Source organism: Humulus lupulus, chromosome 2, assembly GCF_963169125.1.
Source record: "Humulus lupulus chromosome 2, drHumLupu1.1, whole genome shotgun sequence".
NCBI classification, from domain to species: Eukaryota; Viridiplantae; Streptophyta; class Magnoliopsida; order Rosales; family Cannabaceae; genus Humulus; species Humulus lupulus.
Window position 1 is genome coordinate 18,681,974 of NC_084794.1, and position 15,839 is coordinate 18,697,812.

The 15,839-nt window shown below is 27.3% G+C and overlaps 1 protein-coding gene across 1 annotated transcript; it reads left to right on the forward strand.

Annotated features, from left to right (window-relative positions):
• Nucleotides 1–5,895: 5,895 nt before the first annotated feature.
• Nucleotides 5,896–9,587, forward strand: LOC133817415 (trans-resveratrol di-O-methyltransferase-like). The gene is made up of 2 exons (XM_062249925.1): nucleotides 5,896–6,864; nucleotides 9,063–9,587. The coding sequence occupies exons 1-2, from the start codon at nucleotides 6,079–6,081 to the stop codon at nucleotides 9,372–9,374; spliced, it is 1,098 nt and encodes a 365-aa protein (XP_062105909.1). The 5' UTR covers nucleotides 5,896–6,078; the 3' UTR covers nucleotides 9,375–9,587.
• The last annotated feature ends 6,252 nt before the right edge of the window (nucleotides 9,588–15,839 follow it).

Below are 15,839 nucleotides of genomic sequence, written 5' to 3' on the forward strand. Positions count from 1 at the left end.
AAATCAAAAAGAATTTTTGAAGTAATTTATTTAACATAATAGATTGGCAAGAGAATAAGAGATATTATTTCAAAAATTAAATCAGAGATTAAAATATAATAACATTTTATTACCACTATTTCTAAATTTTCCTCCCATATATCAACATGTTGAAGGTTCTGACTGATGATGATTTAGACCAAAATTAATAAATAAATAATTATTATGTTGGACTTTTATTTCAGCATACATTAATTATTTTCATGTTTTATAAAATATGGGTGGATAAATAATTATTTACTGATCTAGCCTATTTAATTTTACTGATCTCTTGTTTATGAGCTTAGTATCTATATTAGTCTAGTTAAGATAGAAGTGTGGATTTTATAGTTAACTGAAGTCTTTGATGAGTAGTTCCAGTCCAACTAGGTTAATATAAGCTAAGTCCCTCCCTAACTCTATATATATGAATAGTCTTATCGCTATTCTGTAGTTTGATAAGCTGCTTCAGAAATAGAAGTCCTAGGGAGGAAGACTTAGTTGGTTAGTATTGCACTAACAATTCACGTTTTCTCTATATAGCTGAATCAAGTATGTTTTTTATATTATTTAATTGTTTATAGTGTTATAAGTTGTATGCAAAATTATTGATAAGATGTTGTATAAATATATCTAATATATCGCTCTCTCAATTTTACTATCCAAAATTTTAGATTTTATAATAATCACATAATTATCAATTGCATATAATATATATATTTAGAAATATAATTTAATTTGAAAATGAAAAATAAAAATTAAGAATATTTATGATTTTTTTTATATAAATACACATTTGATATCCCATGTAGTTAAGACAATTGAGTGTAAATTTTGTGTACCCTACTATAAAGACTATATATAAGACTGCCTTTTTATAAATTAGGTTGAAATGGATTTAAAACAGTGCTTTTTATCCTTAATTCCGCTCAACTTTGTAGTTTTTTTCCTAATGTTATTTTTTCGATACATTGTAATTCTTATAATTTTGTTCCAAGTTTGATCACTCATTTTTCTCATATAAACAATATAGAAGCTAGTGAAATTGTAGTCTTTTTTTTAATATACTGTTGAAGATTTGAAATAATATAATACAATCATCTAAGAAAAAAATATTATAATTTTTTAGGAAAATTCTATAATAGCCAGTTTAGCCTCTAATGTTGGGGACATTTATGTTTTTGGTGTTTAGAAAAATTCTAAATCAATTTTTTTATATGATGATATATATATATATATATAATTGTTTTTGGTGTTTAGAAAAATTATAAATTAATTTTTTTATACACATATATTTAATTGTTTCTTTATCAAAAATAGGCCCTCCATTCCCCTTAGCTTTATCATTGTGAGAAGTATTGATTGATTTGCACAAACGTGTTTTAGGGTTGTTTTGTAGGAAAAACATAACTTATATAATGTTTGAATAAACGCAATATGATAAATACAATATTTATATCTACTAAATTAAAGATACATAAATATTATAATTATAAATAATACAATATAAATAACTTATAATATATATAACAATATTATAATTATAAATAACTTATAATATATATATATAACAATATAATATTATAATTATAAATAACAATATATAAATAACTATAATATAAATAACAATATTATAATTATAAATAACTTATAATATATATATATAACAATATAATATTATAATTATAAATAACTTATAATATATATAGCAATATAATATTATAATTATAAATAACAATATATAAATAACTATAATATAAATAACAATATTATAATTATAAATAACTTATAATATATATATAACAATATAATATTATAATTATAAATAACTTATAATATATATAACAATATAATATTATAATTATAAATAACAATATATAAATAACTATAATATAAATAGCAATTATAATTAATTTACACAATAATTATAAAGAACAAAATTAAAAGCCGAGGCCTGTGTAACACACAGTTTCCTTAAAACAGATTTGCCGCCTCTACGAGGTTTCGACGTCTATCTCCCAGGATACAACGGTGAACGACAAGTAACTCAATTACTTCGCCGAACCAAATATGCCCGAACTCTATCACACTAGAACAAATCTAAGAACTCTAAAGAGTAGAAAAGAAAAAACAATACTGAAAATATATATATCTTAATCTCCAATAGAAGACAAATATATATAACAACATATGTTTTGGTGTAAAAGAAACTAAGACCATTAAGGTCTATTTATAGTTTCTAACTATGGATATTTTTCATTCACAAACATTGTGGGACAAATAAAAATTACTATTCACTATTGATTTTTTCTAACAATCCCCCACATGAATGAAAAAACTGACTCAAGAAAAACCAACAGATGGTTTAGAGCTAGGTGTAGAGTTCAACGTTAGAAACCCGCATAGGATAGGTAGGTGTTACCCTTTGAACCTTCCCTTGTGTAAGTATATTTACTTTACTGGCTGATCAGTAGACGCGATGTCTTTGAACTGTTCTGCCGTTCGTGTAAACGATGATATACCACACACAGGAATCTTCCTGACATATATTGGTTCTCAATATTATGTTCGTTTTGGCCCTGAACATTTCCCTGGTTCTGCAAGAGATATTCTAGGAATTGAGCCCTTATTCAATCCCTATAGAAGCGGCCCATCTTCTCTCTCACATAGGTGATTTTCTTAATTAAGAGTAACCCGTTTTACTCTGCTCGACATTTCGACGCATAAGAAATCATTAAAAGCATAGCTTAACCTTTTCCTTACGGTTATCACTGTTTCATCATAGGAATGGACAATGAGGATAACCCCCACAGTGATCCAACATAGTCTTTACAGTTTTAGTTGTCCCTTTGAACCTAGATCTTGGGATCTCCAGTCAACTAGGTGGGGTGTCTACTGTATTGACTTTATTCATTCATGGGCTTTAGACCCATTCCCCTCGATGATTTTTCAACCAACTCTCTATTTAACCCTTTGGTTAGCGGATCCGCAATATTATCCTTTGACTTCACATAGTCAATAGAGATAACTCCAGTTGAGAGTAGTTGTCTAATGGTATTGTGTCTATGACGTATATGTCTAGACTTACCATTATACATATTATTATGCGCCCTACCAATTGCAGATTGACTATCGCAATGTAAGCCAATAGCTGGCACTGGTTTAGGCCATTTTGGAATATCTTCTAAAAATTGACGAAGCCATTCAGCTTCTTCGCCACACTTGTCTAAGGCAATAAACTCAGATTCCATCGTGGATCTAGCTATTACCGTTTGTTTAGAAGATTTCCATGATACAACTGCACCACCGAGTGTGAACACATATCCACTCATAGATTTTAAATCTTTCATGTCAAATTTCTAGTTCAACATACTCTTGATAGATTTGATCATCTTATCACTGCTTCCAACAATGAGCATGTCATTTACGTAAAGACAAAAATTGACATCGTCATTATCTGTTTCTTTAACATAAATTTAAGTTGATTCTCAACTTCGGTCTTATGGAGAACAAATTTCTCTATAGCCTCGGTTTTGCTTTTTAGCAAATACACATAGCAATATTAGTGCTATTATCGACAAAAGTAATAAAATACTTATTGCCTCCCCTTGTTTGAACAAATTTTAAATCACATACATCGCTATGGATTAAATTTAGGGGTTCATTATTCCTTTCAATCGTTTTGAAGGAAGACCTTGTTAGTTTTGCCTCAACACAGGTTTCACACTTATGATTTGAATCAATGTGGAATTTTGGTATGTGATTCAAGTTAATTAATCTCCGTAGAGTATCATAATTAACATGTCCTAGTCTACCATGCCAAACATTGGAAGACTCAAGCAAGTAAGTAGAAGAGTTATTAACTTTATTGATAATTGGTTTAACAACCATTACACTGAGTTTAAACAACCCATCAGTTACATAACCACTTCCCACAAACATTCCACTTTTGGACAGAACAACTTTGTCTGACTCAAATACAATTCGGAATCCGTGTTTGTTCAACAGTGAACCAGACACTAGGTTTTTCCGGATCTCTGGTACGTACAGTACGTTGTTCAGAGTCAGCTCATTTCCAGAAGTCATTTTTAGGATCACACTTCCTTGACCCGCAATTTTTAGATGTGGCAGAATTTCCCATGAAAATCTTCTCGCCATTATCTACCTGTTCAAAAGATTTGAACAGACTCTTGTTTGAGCATACATGCCGAGTGGCACCAGTATCAATCCACCACTCCATTGGGTTGGAATTGACTAGGTTTATCTCAGACACCATGGCTGATAGATTTATTAGATCAAACTTAAAGAAAATTCTTAGGTTAGCCTGGAAGGGTAAAAAACCCAACCATTCGTGGTCTAGCCTCTCGTAGAATATTTCTATTAAGTATTTATCCAGCCTTAAATATCTCTACTAGATAATTTCTAAAGAACACTAGAAGAAGGGTCTAGCCCCTGCCTCAGCAGTCTAATTTCTTTGAAAATATTCAGTTCCCAGAACTTCTCTAGTGAGATTTAAGTTCAAACGAACTTTTCGCAATAACAATATCTTTCAATATATAGATATAGAAATATCACTAATAGATATATTCAAATATTATATTTAAACAAAAATCTGTTTTAAGATTGTAGGAAAAACATAACTTATATAATACTTGAATAAACGCAATATGATAAATACAATATTTATATCTACTAAATTAAAGATACATAAATATTATAATTATAAATAATACAATATAAATAACTTATAATATATATAACAATATTATAATTATAAATAACTTATAATATATATATAACAATATAATATTATAATTATAAATAACTTATAATATATATAACAATATAATATTATAATTATAAATAACAATATATAAATAACTATAATATAAATAACAATATTATAATTATAAATAACTTATAATATATATATATAACAATATAATATTATAATTATAAATAACTTATAATATATATAACAATATAATATTATAATTATAAATAACAATATATAAATAACTATAATATAAATAACAATATTATAATTATAAATAACTTATAATATATATATAACAATATAATATTATAATTATAAATAACTTATAATATATATAACTATAATATAAATAGCAATTATAATTAATTTACACAATAATTATAAAGAACAAAATTAAAAGCCGAGGCCTGTGTAACACACAGTTTCCTTAAAACAGATTCGCCGCCTCTATGAGGTTTCGACGTCTATCTCCAACGACAAGTAACTCAATTACTTCGCCGAACCAAATATGCCCGAACTCTATCACACTAGAACAAATCTAAGAACTCTAAAGAGTAGAAAAGAATAAACAATACTGAGAATATATATATCTTAATCTCCAATAGAAGACAAATATATATAACAACATATGTTTTGGTGTAAAAGAAACTAAGACCATTAAGGTCTATTTATAGTTTCTAACTATGGATATTTTTCATTCACAAACATTGTGGGACAAATAAAAATTACTATTCACTATTGATTTTTTCTAACATGTTTTGCATCTCATTTTTGGAGATTGTAATTAATATTCTTCATGAAAGATAGAGCTCAATTTGGATGTAGGTCACATTGATCGAACTAGCTCGTATAAATTGCTTCGTGTTTTCAGTGCTTTTGTGAGTTACTTTCTGTTTTGATTATTTGCTTTGTTAATTTGGTGATCTTGATGGATGTGGGTTCAGTAGTGTTGTTAGACGTAAATTCACACTACTTAACTTTGTTATACGTACTGTGCAATTTATTATTTTTTATGAGCCACAAATTTATATATCAAGCCTTTATTCATTGATATATAAACTTGTGTGAGCTTGTGTACCTATATATTTAAGCCAAGTTGAAATAAATCTAATCTTTAATCCTAACCTTTATCTATTAGGTGTATATATTTGTCCTGAACTCTTATCCTGTAACAAGTTCTTCTTCTATATAAATTGAGCTCTATGACTTGATTATTTACATACAAGTGTAGGAAAAAAAAAAAAAGCCCTCTCTCTCAATTTATAACTAACAAATTGAGCTCTATGAATTTGATCTTGGGTGATGGGGAAGTGAGCTCTAGCGAGCTTCTTCAAGCTCAAGAGCTTGTATTCAACTGTTCACTCAGCTTCATAAAGCCCATGTCATTAAAATGTGCCATTGATTTAGGTATCCCAGATATCATCCACAACCATGGCCAACCCATTACACTATCCAATCTCATTTCCTCCCTTCCTATCCACCCTTCAAAAGCTCATTTCATTCATCGCCTTATGCGAATCCTTGTTCATTTTGGCTTTTTCTCAACACAACCACAAGAAGAAAAAAAGGAAGAAGAGACATACTCCCTCACACTTGCTTCTAGGCTTCTCTTAAAAGATAGTCCTTTTAGGGCTACACCATTTTGTCTCATCCCACTCAATCCACTTTTTCTTACCCCATGGCATTTCTTGAGCACTTGGTTACAAAAAGGCGATGATGATCCGACGCCGTTTGAGATGGTGAATGGGATGAATTTTTGGGATGGCGTAGGTAATGATCCGATGGCTAAGTGCATGTTTACGGAAGCCATGACCAGTGACTCCCATCTAATGTCGAAAGTGATTGTGGAAGAGGGCAAAGAGGTGTTTCAAGGGTTAAGTTCGTTGGTGGATGTGGGAGGTGGCGCAGGTATTATGGCCAAGGCCATAGCCAATGCCTTCACTAACATTAAATGCACTGTGCTTGATCTTCCATATATTGTTGCTGATTTGAAGGGAACACACAACTTGAACTTTGTTGAAGGAGATATGTTTAAGAAAGTACCTACTGCAAATGCTGTTTTGCTCAAGGTAATATTTATTAATTATGTTTCTAACAAAAAATGTTAAATTTATATATCTCTTTTATATAAAAAGTGTGTAGATAACAAAAATTCTTAGTTTTAACAATTTTTTATTTTTTTCTATTAACTTTAACATAATATTCTTATATTTAACACTAAATTCTAAACATGACTTAAACTTAAATAAAATTAATTAAATAAATAATTAAACAAATTAAAATATGATATTTTTGAGATATTTTACAATGATAATTATTTAAAAATAATAAAACCGTACATTTTATAACTTAAATAAAATTTAATTAAACTTAATATTATATTAAACATATAATATATAATTTTTTGTTGCCACTGCCAAATTAAAAAACTAGAACAAATATAAACTTAAGTAAAAATAAATAAATAAATTAGAATATGATATTATTAAGATATTTTATGATAATTTAAATAATTAAATCATATTTCTTTAAAAATAATAAATACATATATATATATCATTTTTTATCTTATAAATTTGTGTGATAATTTGTTTTTTTATCAAGTGATTAAAGCTCTTTTTCTTCATAAAACTCATCAAAAGACATTGCAGAGATACATTAAAAACTAAAAATAGTTTATGAATATATACTACTGTCTACACTATGAATTTTTCTATTCTTATTTTATTTCTATTATTATTTTCTTTTTAAATATTATTGTATTTTATATATATGTAATGTAGCTATGTAAATACATATCTATGTTAAAGTTGTGTTTAGATGTCATATATGTAGAGATTATTGATATAAATATTTATATATACTATAGAACTATAATTCATTATATTATATATATATATATATTTTGAAAACAGTGAACCCGTTTTTATTAAAATTATAAACAATATTTACAACTTTAAAACTAAGCAAAGATGCATTGTACGTTGCTTCTAACTAGTATATATATACATACAATGTGCAAGCAACGTGCAATAATGCACATTTGTTTAGTTTTATTTGAAAATTTACTAATTATTTTTATTAAAATTTTATGATTGTCATATAAATTTTAAATAAATAAACAATATTATATATAAAAGAATGACATAAACATATTAAAAGAAAAATTAAACCAAAACATTGTTTATGATTTTAAAAAAAAAAGTAATATAATAACATTTTAGATCATAAATTATCCTATTTAAGGTATTTTTTATGTATTATATATATATATATTATTGTAATAATAATATTTTATAACATGTTAATATATATTAATATAATTATTAAATATTTATTCTAGTAAATTTTTATAAAAAATTAAGATTATATATTATACATATGTTATATAATAATATTTATATCATTTAAATTTATATTAATATATAATAATAAATATTTATTTTAAAAGTATATTTAATTAATATTTAGAATATTTTGTTAAAGTTAACAAAAGAAACCTTAAAATTGGAATTTATATTATTTACACATTTTTTTTATATATATATTAAAAAAATTCAAACAAAGCAAAAGAGTAAAAAAAAATTATCAAAAAGCCAAAAAAAAAAAAAGAAATACACATTTATTTTATTTTTTTTAAAATCAGGGGCAGCTGCCCATTGTGATTTCACATAAATATATTATGATAATTTAATTGAAAATAATGACACGTACAATAGTGTATGATATTCATGATTGTCCCTAGTTGCATAAGTAAAAAAAAAAATTCTAAATAGCTTTATTTTTCCAATAAGTTTATAAGTATTTTTCCAAAAAAAAAAAAAAAAGCAAATATAAATTTATGATGTCGATTATTAATTTGAATTGGTTTTTTATTTTTGAATATACGTTTGAGATAACATAAATATTTATAAAATAAATACTTTTAATTAATTTATTATATATTTTATAATTTTCAACATAAATTTAATAAATAAAATGATAATAATTGTGACAATAAATTTACATACAATTTTGAAAATTTTGAGAGTTCTATAACTTAAAATTTGAAGAGACACAAACAAATATTTAATTAAAGTTTATATTTGAAAAAAATTGTGCCCCGCCACTGTTTTTGGAAGAAATAGTATTTGTTTTAATTGAGTATCTTGTCACTAAAAGTTTGTTTCCCCAATTATTGACTTTTTTTCTCTTTCTTTTAATTATAAATGAGGCATTACTTAATATTCTAGGAAAAAGATTAACATTATATATATAAATATATTAGTGGATTTTGCATGACTGGAGTGATGAAGAGGCTGTGATTATATTAAAGAACTGTCGAGAAGCCATTTGGAGCAAAGACAAAGGAGGGAAAGTGATAGTGATTGATATGATTATTGATGAGAGCCCAAAGTTGGAGTCAAAGTCAGCTGAAACTCAACTCTATTTTGATATGGTAATGATGATCAACGTCACCGGCAGAGAACGTAATAGAAAAGAATGGGAAAACCTCTTCTTGGTTGCTGGATTTAGCCATTACAAGATAACTACAATTGAGGGACAGGGACTTAGATCTATCATTGAAGTTTATCCTTAAGAAGTATAGACATTTAAGTATTTCATTATGTTATGTTGTGTTTATTTATATATATATATATATATATATATATTATAAGGTTTGGGTATGCAATAATAAATATATTTTACAAGAGGTGTATCAACAAACAATATATGGTCAATTCATATGTATGTTCTATGTCTTAATAACTGATGTAGGACTATCTTTTCAATAACTTTATCTAGCAATATTATTAACAAAAATGTTAAATAGTATTTTAGGTAGTTCAACCTTCTACCTTGCTATTGGTCCAACTTAATATTGTTTTCCACATATTTTATTTAAATTAAACTAAAATTAAAATATATTACACCCGATAGACACCCTAGGATGCAAAAGGTAATATTTATATGCGGATATTTTATGAATTTCATTGAAATTTGTTAAACCACCGTTTTGAAAAGTCCTATATGGTCCCTTTTCAAAAGGAAAAAAGATAAAAGAAATACATATATGGCCACATTATGACTAAGAAATGCATTATCGTTGGAATTATTGTTAAATATCACCAACAAGTCACAACCATGATACCTTATCTAGGTATAGGCTCTTTTTACAATTAAGAAAATGTTTATATGTTCAACATGTAAGAATTGTGATATTATTTTATATAATATAATGTTAGATTAAATAATGTGATAAAATGTGATTTGTCACACTTTGCAACATAACATTAAGAGTTACAAAATTAGAATGTGTGTGTGTCTAAATGTAGCATATTTTGGAGTTACAAAATAAGTTACAAATTTGTAACTCTCAAATATTACCCAATAATGTGTAGATTGAGAGTTAGACATTTGAGAATGAATTTTACAAAGCCATAATGTGATATGGTTGTTGTAGATGTGATTTTGACTCTCATTATGTGTATGAAGGTTACAAAATCAAGTTGGAAAGAGTTTGAGACGTTTTAGAAAAAACTGAAAAAATTGGGAGGCTGAAACGACTACTGGGCGCAGCTGTTAACAGCCCAGGTCACGACCTGGGAGGCAAGGACTAGCAGCCGCGACCGTTAATGTCCATGGCCACGGCCTGCGGCGCTAAAAGCCAAATTTTATTTTTCAATTTCAATTTTGAACGTTTTTAACATCCTAGGTAACTCTCAAATCTTCATTTTATTTCCATAAACATCCAATTAAACATTGGTAACAGGAAAATAGTTGGTGGAATTTGAAATTGAAAGAGTATCTCCAAACTCTATAAATAAGAGTCTAATGCTCACTTGTAAGACACACTATGTTTTATCCACAAAGCACTTGGCTGGAAATACACCAAATAAGCTTGATAATTCGAGAGAGCTATTTCTATGTGAGATCCCATAGTGCTTTGAGAATAGAGGGAAATAAGTTTTTGGACAAAGGTCTTGAACCTTGTTCAAGTTGATGATCCCCACTACTCTACACTTTGGTTGTGTGAGAGTTGTGTTCTTTCTATTGTTCATACTTCATTCTTTTGTTCTTATTTTACTTGTATTATCATTGTTTTGAGTTTGTAATCTTCTTCTCTTTCTACATCTTTCTATTTATTTGTATTTTGTGCAATAGAGTTATAACATTTATTTAATCAATTATTTTGTCTATTGTAATTTTGCATAGAATTGTATTTTAATTTTCTCTATTTCTATTGAATAATATATATTTTCTAATAAGAATGAGTCGACTCAAATGAAATGCCATAAGTTAAGAAAAAGTGATAAACCAATATATAGTGATTGGTCGTATGTGATTCGAAAACAAATATCTCGAAACTAGATTATGTCTCAAGCTAAATTTACTAATGAATCCAAATAAATGTCTTTAATAGTATATTCTCTTTTTCCATGTAAAATCTTGTGTGTGTGTGTATATGTATATATACTAGGTGCAACTAATATATAATTTTAAAAAATATATTTATTAAGTTCTTATGATTATTATATACATTTTAAATAAATATATAATATTATTTATATATCAAAAAATAACATACACATATTAAAAAAAAGATTAAACCTAAATATTATTTATGGTTATTTCAAATATATATATATATTAATATGTTGTCCATGTTTTCAACACTTCATTCATTAGTTGAATAGTCAAGATTACAACCTAATTTTGAAATTAGCAAAGATACATGACTATGTACGGAGTTAAAACAAAAGAAATAGCAGAAATTGTTTATTACAAAAGAAATAACATAAACCATTCAAGAAGATAAGTCATTTGACTTTACACCTAACTACAACTCATAAAATAGGAAATGAAATTATGGTTGTAGTAATTGTCGCCCAGTGTTATGACATCCAAAACACATGACACTGGTATAACACTCTTTCAACATCCAAAACATATATCTCAATATTGGCAATACAATAACATCTGTTTTAATTTATTTTAAAAATGTATTTATTAAATATTTAGAATATTATGTTAAAGTTAAAAAAAAAATCATTAAAACTACAATTTATATTATCTACATATTTTTTATATATAAAAATAAATATATATTAAAAAATTCAAACAAAGCAAAAAAGTAAAGAAAAAATTATATCAAAAACCCAAAAAAAAAAGAAATACACATTTTTTTTAAAAACAAAAAAAAAAGCAGGGCCAGCTGCCTAGTGTCATTTCACATAAATATATTAAGATAATTTAATTGAAAATAATGACACGTACTAGTGTACGATTATTCGTGATTGTCCCTAGTTTGCATAAGTCAAAAATTCTAAATAGCTTTATTTTTCCAATAAGTTTATAAGTATTTTTCCCAAAAAAAAAAAGCAAATATGAATTTATGAGGTCGAATATTAATTTGAATTAATTTTTCATTTTTGAATATACGTTTGAGATAACATAAATATTTATAAAATAATATATTTTATAATTTTGAACATAAATTTTATAAATAAAATGATAATAATTGTCACAATAAATTTATATACAATTTTGAAAATTTTGAGAGTTCTATAACTTAAAATTTGAAGAGAGACAAATAAATATTTAATTAACGTTTATATTTGAAAAAAAAAATGTGCTCCACCGCTGTTTTTGGAAAAAATAGTATTTCTTTTATTGAGTATTTTGTCACAAAAATGTTAAATAGTATTTTGGGTAGTTCAACTTTCTTGCTATCTTGCTATTGTTCAAATGTAATATTATTCACATATTTTATTTAAATTAAACTAAAATTAAATTATGTTACACACGATAGACACCTTATAGGATGCAAAAGGTCACACTTATAAGTGGATATTTTATGAATTTTATTGATATTTGTTAAACCACCGTTTTGAAAAAACCTATATGGTCCATTTTCAGAAAGAAAAAAGATAAAATGAAAAGACATATATGGCCACAGTATGACTAAGCATGCATTATCGTTGGAATTATTGTTAAATATCATCAACAAGTCACAACCATGATACCTTATCTAGGCATAGGCTCTTTTTACAATTAAGAAAATGTTAATATGTTCTACATGTAAGAATTTCCATATTATTTTTTATAATACAATGTTAGTTTAAATAATGTGACAAAATGTGATTTGTCACACTTTGTAACATAATATTAATAGTTACAAAATTAGAATGTGTGTGTCTCCAAATGTAATATATTTTGGAGTTACAAAATAAGTTACAAATTTGTAACTCTAAAATATTACCCAATAATGTGTAGATTGAGAGTTAGACATTTGAGATTGAATTTTACAAAGCCATAATGTTATATGGTTGTTGAAGATGTGATTTTGACTCTCATTATGTGTATGGAGGTTACAAATAAAATCAACTTGGAAAGAGATTGGGACGTTTTGGAAAAAAACTGAAAAATTGGGAGGCTGAAACAGCTACAAACCGCGGTCGTTAACATCCCAAGTCGTGACCTAGGAGGTAGGGACTAGCGGCCATGGTTGTTAAAGTCCCTAGCCGCGGCCTGGGGCGTTGAAGGCCAAATTTCATTTTTCAATTTCAATTTTGAATGTTTCTAACATCCCAAGTAACTCTCAAATCTTTATTTTATTTCAATAAACATCCAATTAAACATTGGTAACATCCAAGGGGGTTGGTGGAAAAATTCAAAGGGTATCTCAAAAGTCTATAAATAAAAGTCTAATGCTCACTTGTAAAACATACCATTTTCTATCCACAAAGCACTTGGCTGGAAAATACAACAAAGAGGCTTGATAATTATGGAGAACTACTTCCTTGTGAAATCCCTTAGTGCTTAGAGAATAGGAGAAACTATGATTTTGGACAAAAGTCTTGAACCTTGTTCAAGTTGTTGATCCTCACTCCTCTACTTCTTGTTCTTTCTATTTACTTGAATAATATATATTCTCTAACAAGAATGAGAGAATAATATATATGTGTTCTTTCTATTGTTCCTACTTCATTCTTTTGTTTATCTTGTTCTTATTTTACTTGTATTATCAATTTTTTTAGTTTGTAATCTTCTGCTTCTTCTACATCTTTCTATTTACTTGTATTTTGTGCAATTGAGTTGTAATATTTCTTTAATCAATTACCTTGTCTATTGTAATTTTGCATAGAGTTGTATTTTGGTTTTCCCTATTTCCATTGAATAATATATGTTCTCTAACAAGAATGAGTGAACTCAAATGAAATGTGATATGTTAAGAAAAAGTGATAAGCCAAAATATAGTGATCGACCGTACATGATTCGAAAACAAATATCTCGAAACTAGATTACGTCTCAAGCTAAATATACTAGTGAATCCATATAAATGTATTTAATAGTGTTGTAACACCCTGGTTAGCCAAGACCGTTGTTTAACGCCCAAAATGTGACTACACTAAGCGGTAGTTGTAGTAAGATCGGACAGTCGATCCATAAGGAGGTAGCCTAAAATCAAAATATTAGTAGAAAATAACACCAAAAGTTAGTAACAAGAAATAAATAAAAAGATGGAAATGAAAAGGTGTTTGAGATTTTGGTATTGTCTTTTTGATAAAGTGATGAAATGAGATAAGTGAAATAAAGGTAAGATGTAATCAAGAGTTTGAGAAAATGAAAGGTTTCAAGAATCATCCATATGCTTGTTTAGTTACTTGGTTTATAAAAATACACAAGTAAATAGTTCACATCCCAACATTTACTTGGAAAATCTAACATTAAAGTCCATATGTTTTTTTCTAGCAAAAGTCCATTTGAGTTATAAAGTTCTTTACTTTAAAAGCACAATGTTAATCTTATGAAAAATCTAAAAATGACAAAATACCCAAGGGCAATAATGCAATAGAAGATTAGACATAAAATTATGTATCAATATTACTTTTACTAATTAGAAGCACATAGAAAGAACATGACTAATCCTATATACTATTAGCATAAGTAAATAAAGATAACAAAATAAAGATAGAGATGAAAGAACATAAATAACTCAAATATATTAAATTAAGAACATAGTAAATCAAAGTAGCAAAATAACATCACTTGCATATGGAATCATCCCTAACCTTCCTAGGAAGATTAGGCCATTATGCTCATGATTCTCACAAAATTCTAAGAAGAAAATATGAGAAGAAAGTGAGTGGAAATTTTGCTATAGTTTCTCAACTCTAAAAATTACATATAAAATGTGAAGAAAGTGTCCCTATTTATAGATGGAGAAAAGGACTAAAAAGAAATTAAATAACAATTTGGGGTTTACAAAATAAATATGAAATATTAATAATAAAATATGATTTTGAAAAATTAAATCTTATTATAAATATTAACCTAGCTATTTTGGTGTATGGTCAAAATACCCCTTTTTCAAAAACACCAAAAAAGATGAGCATTAAAGCTCAAAATGGCAATGTGCAAGGCCCAATGTGCACAAAAAATTGGGCCAAGGGTGGCTAGTGGCAGTTGGTCTATTGACCAATCCCAGCCAATCAAAGGAAGCCACGTGGCAGTTGCTGGAGGGAAAGGATGCTTCAGATGGGCTGCTGACTTTGTGTTTGGGCTGTTGGAGGTATGTTGAAGATTGTCCTTCATATTGGGCCAGCTGAGCATCTATGTTGAAGGAAAAGGGTTAGGCGTGGGCGTGAGAGGCTGGTTGGAGAGTTGATGCAAGGTGCTGGCAGGTGGGGACAGGTGGCGCAAGCTGAGGGTCACGTTGCTACTGTGGACGGCTGGAGCAGGGACATGTGGCGTGCTGGGGCGCAGATAGCTAGCGGCTGGAGGAGAGTAAGCTGGCGGGCCTGGGTGCTATTGGGCTTCCTTCTTGGGCTTTGATCTTCAAAAATACCATTTTCTCTTCTTTTTTTTTCAGATTTAATGATTTTTTTTCTCTTCATTTCAAAGTGTCAAAATACAACTTTAATTCCTACAAAATAATAATAAGTTAAATCATAATAAAATATCTTCATTTATAAAATAAATCGTATTAATTCCATGAAAATATTAATTAAAACTTAATTTATTTTGACTATTAAAATCAATAAATGTGTATTTTTCACTA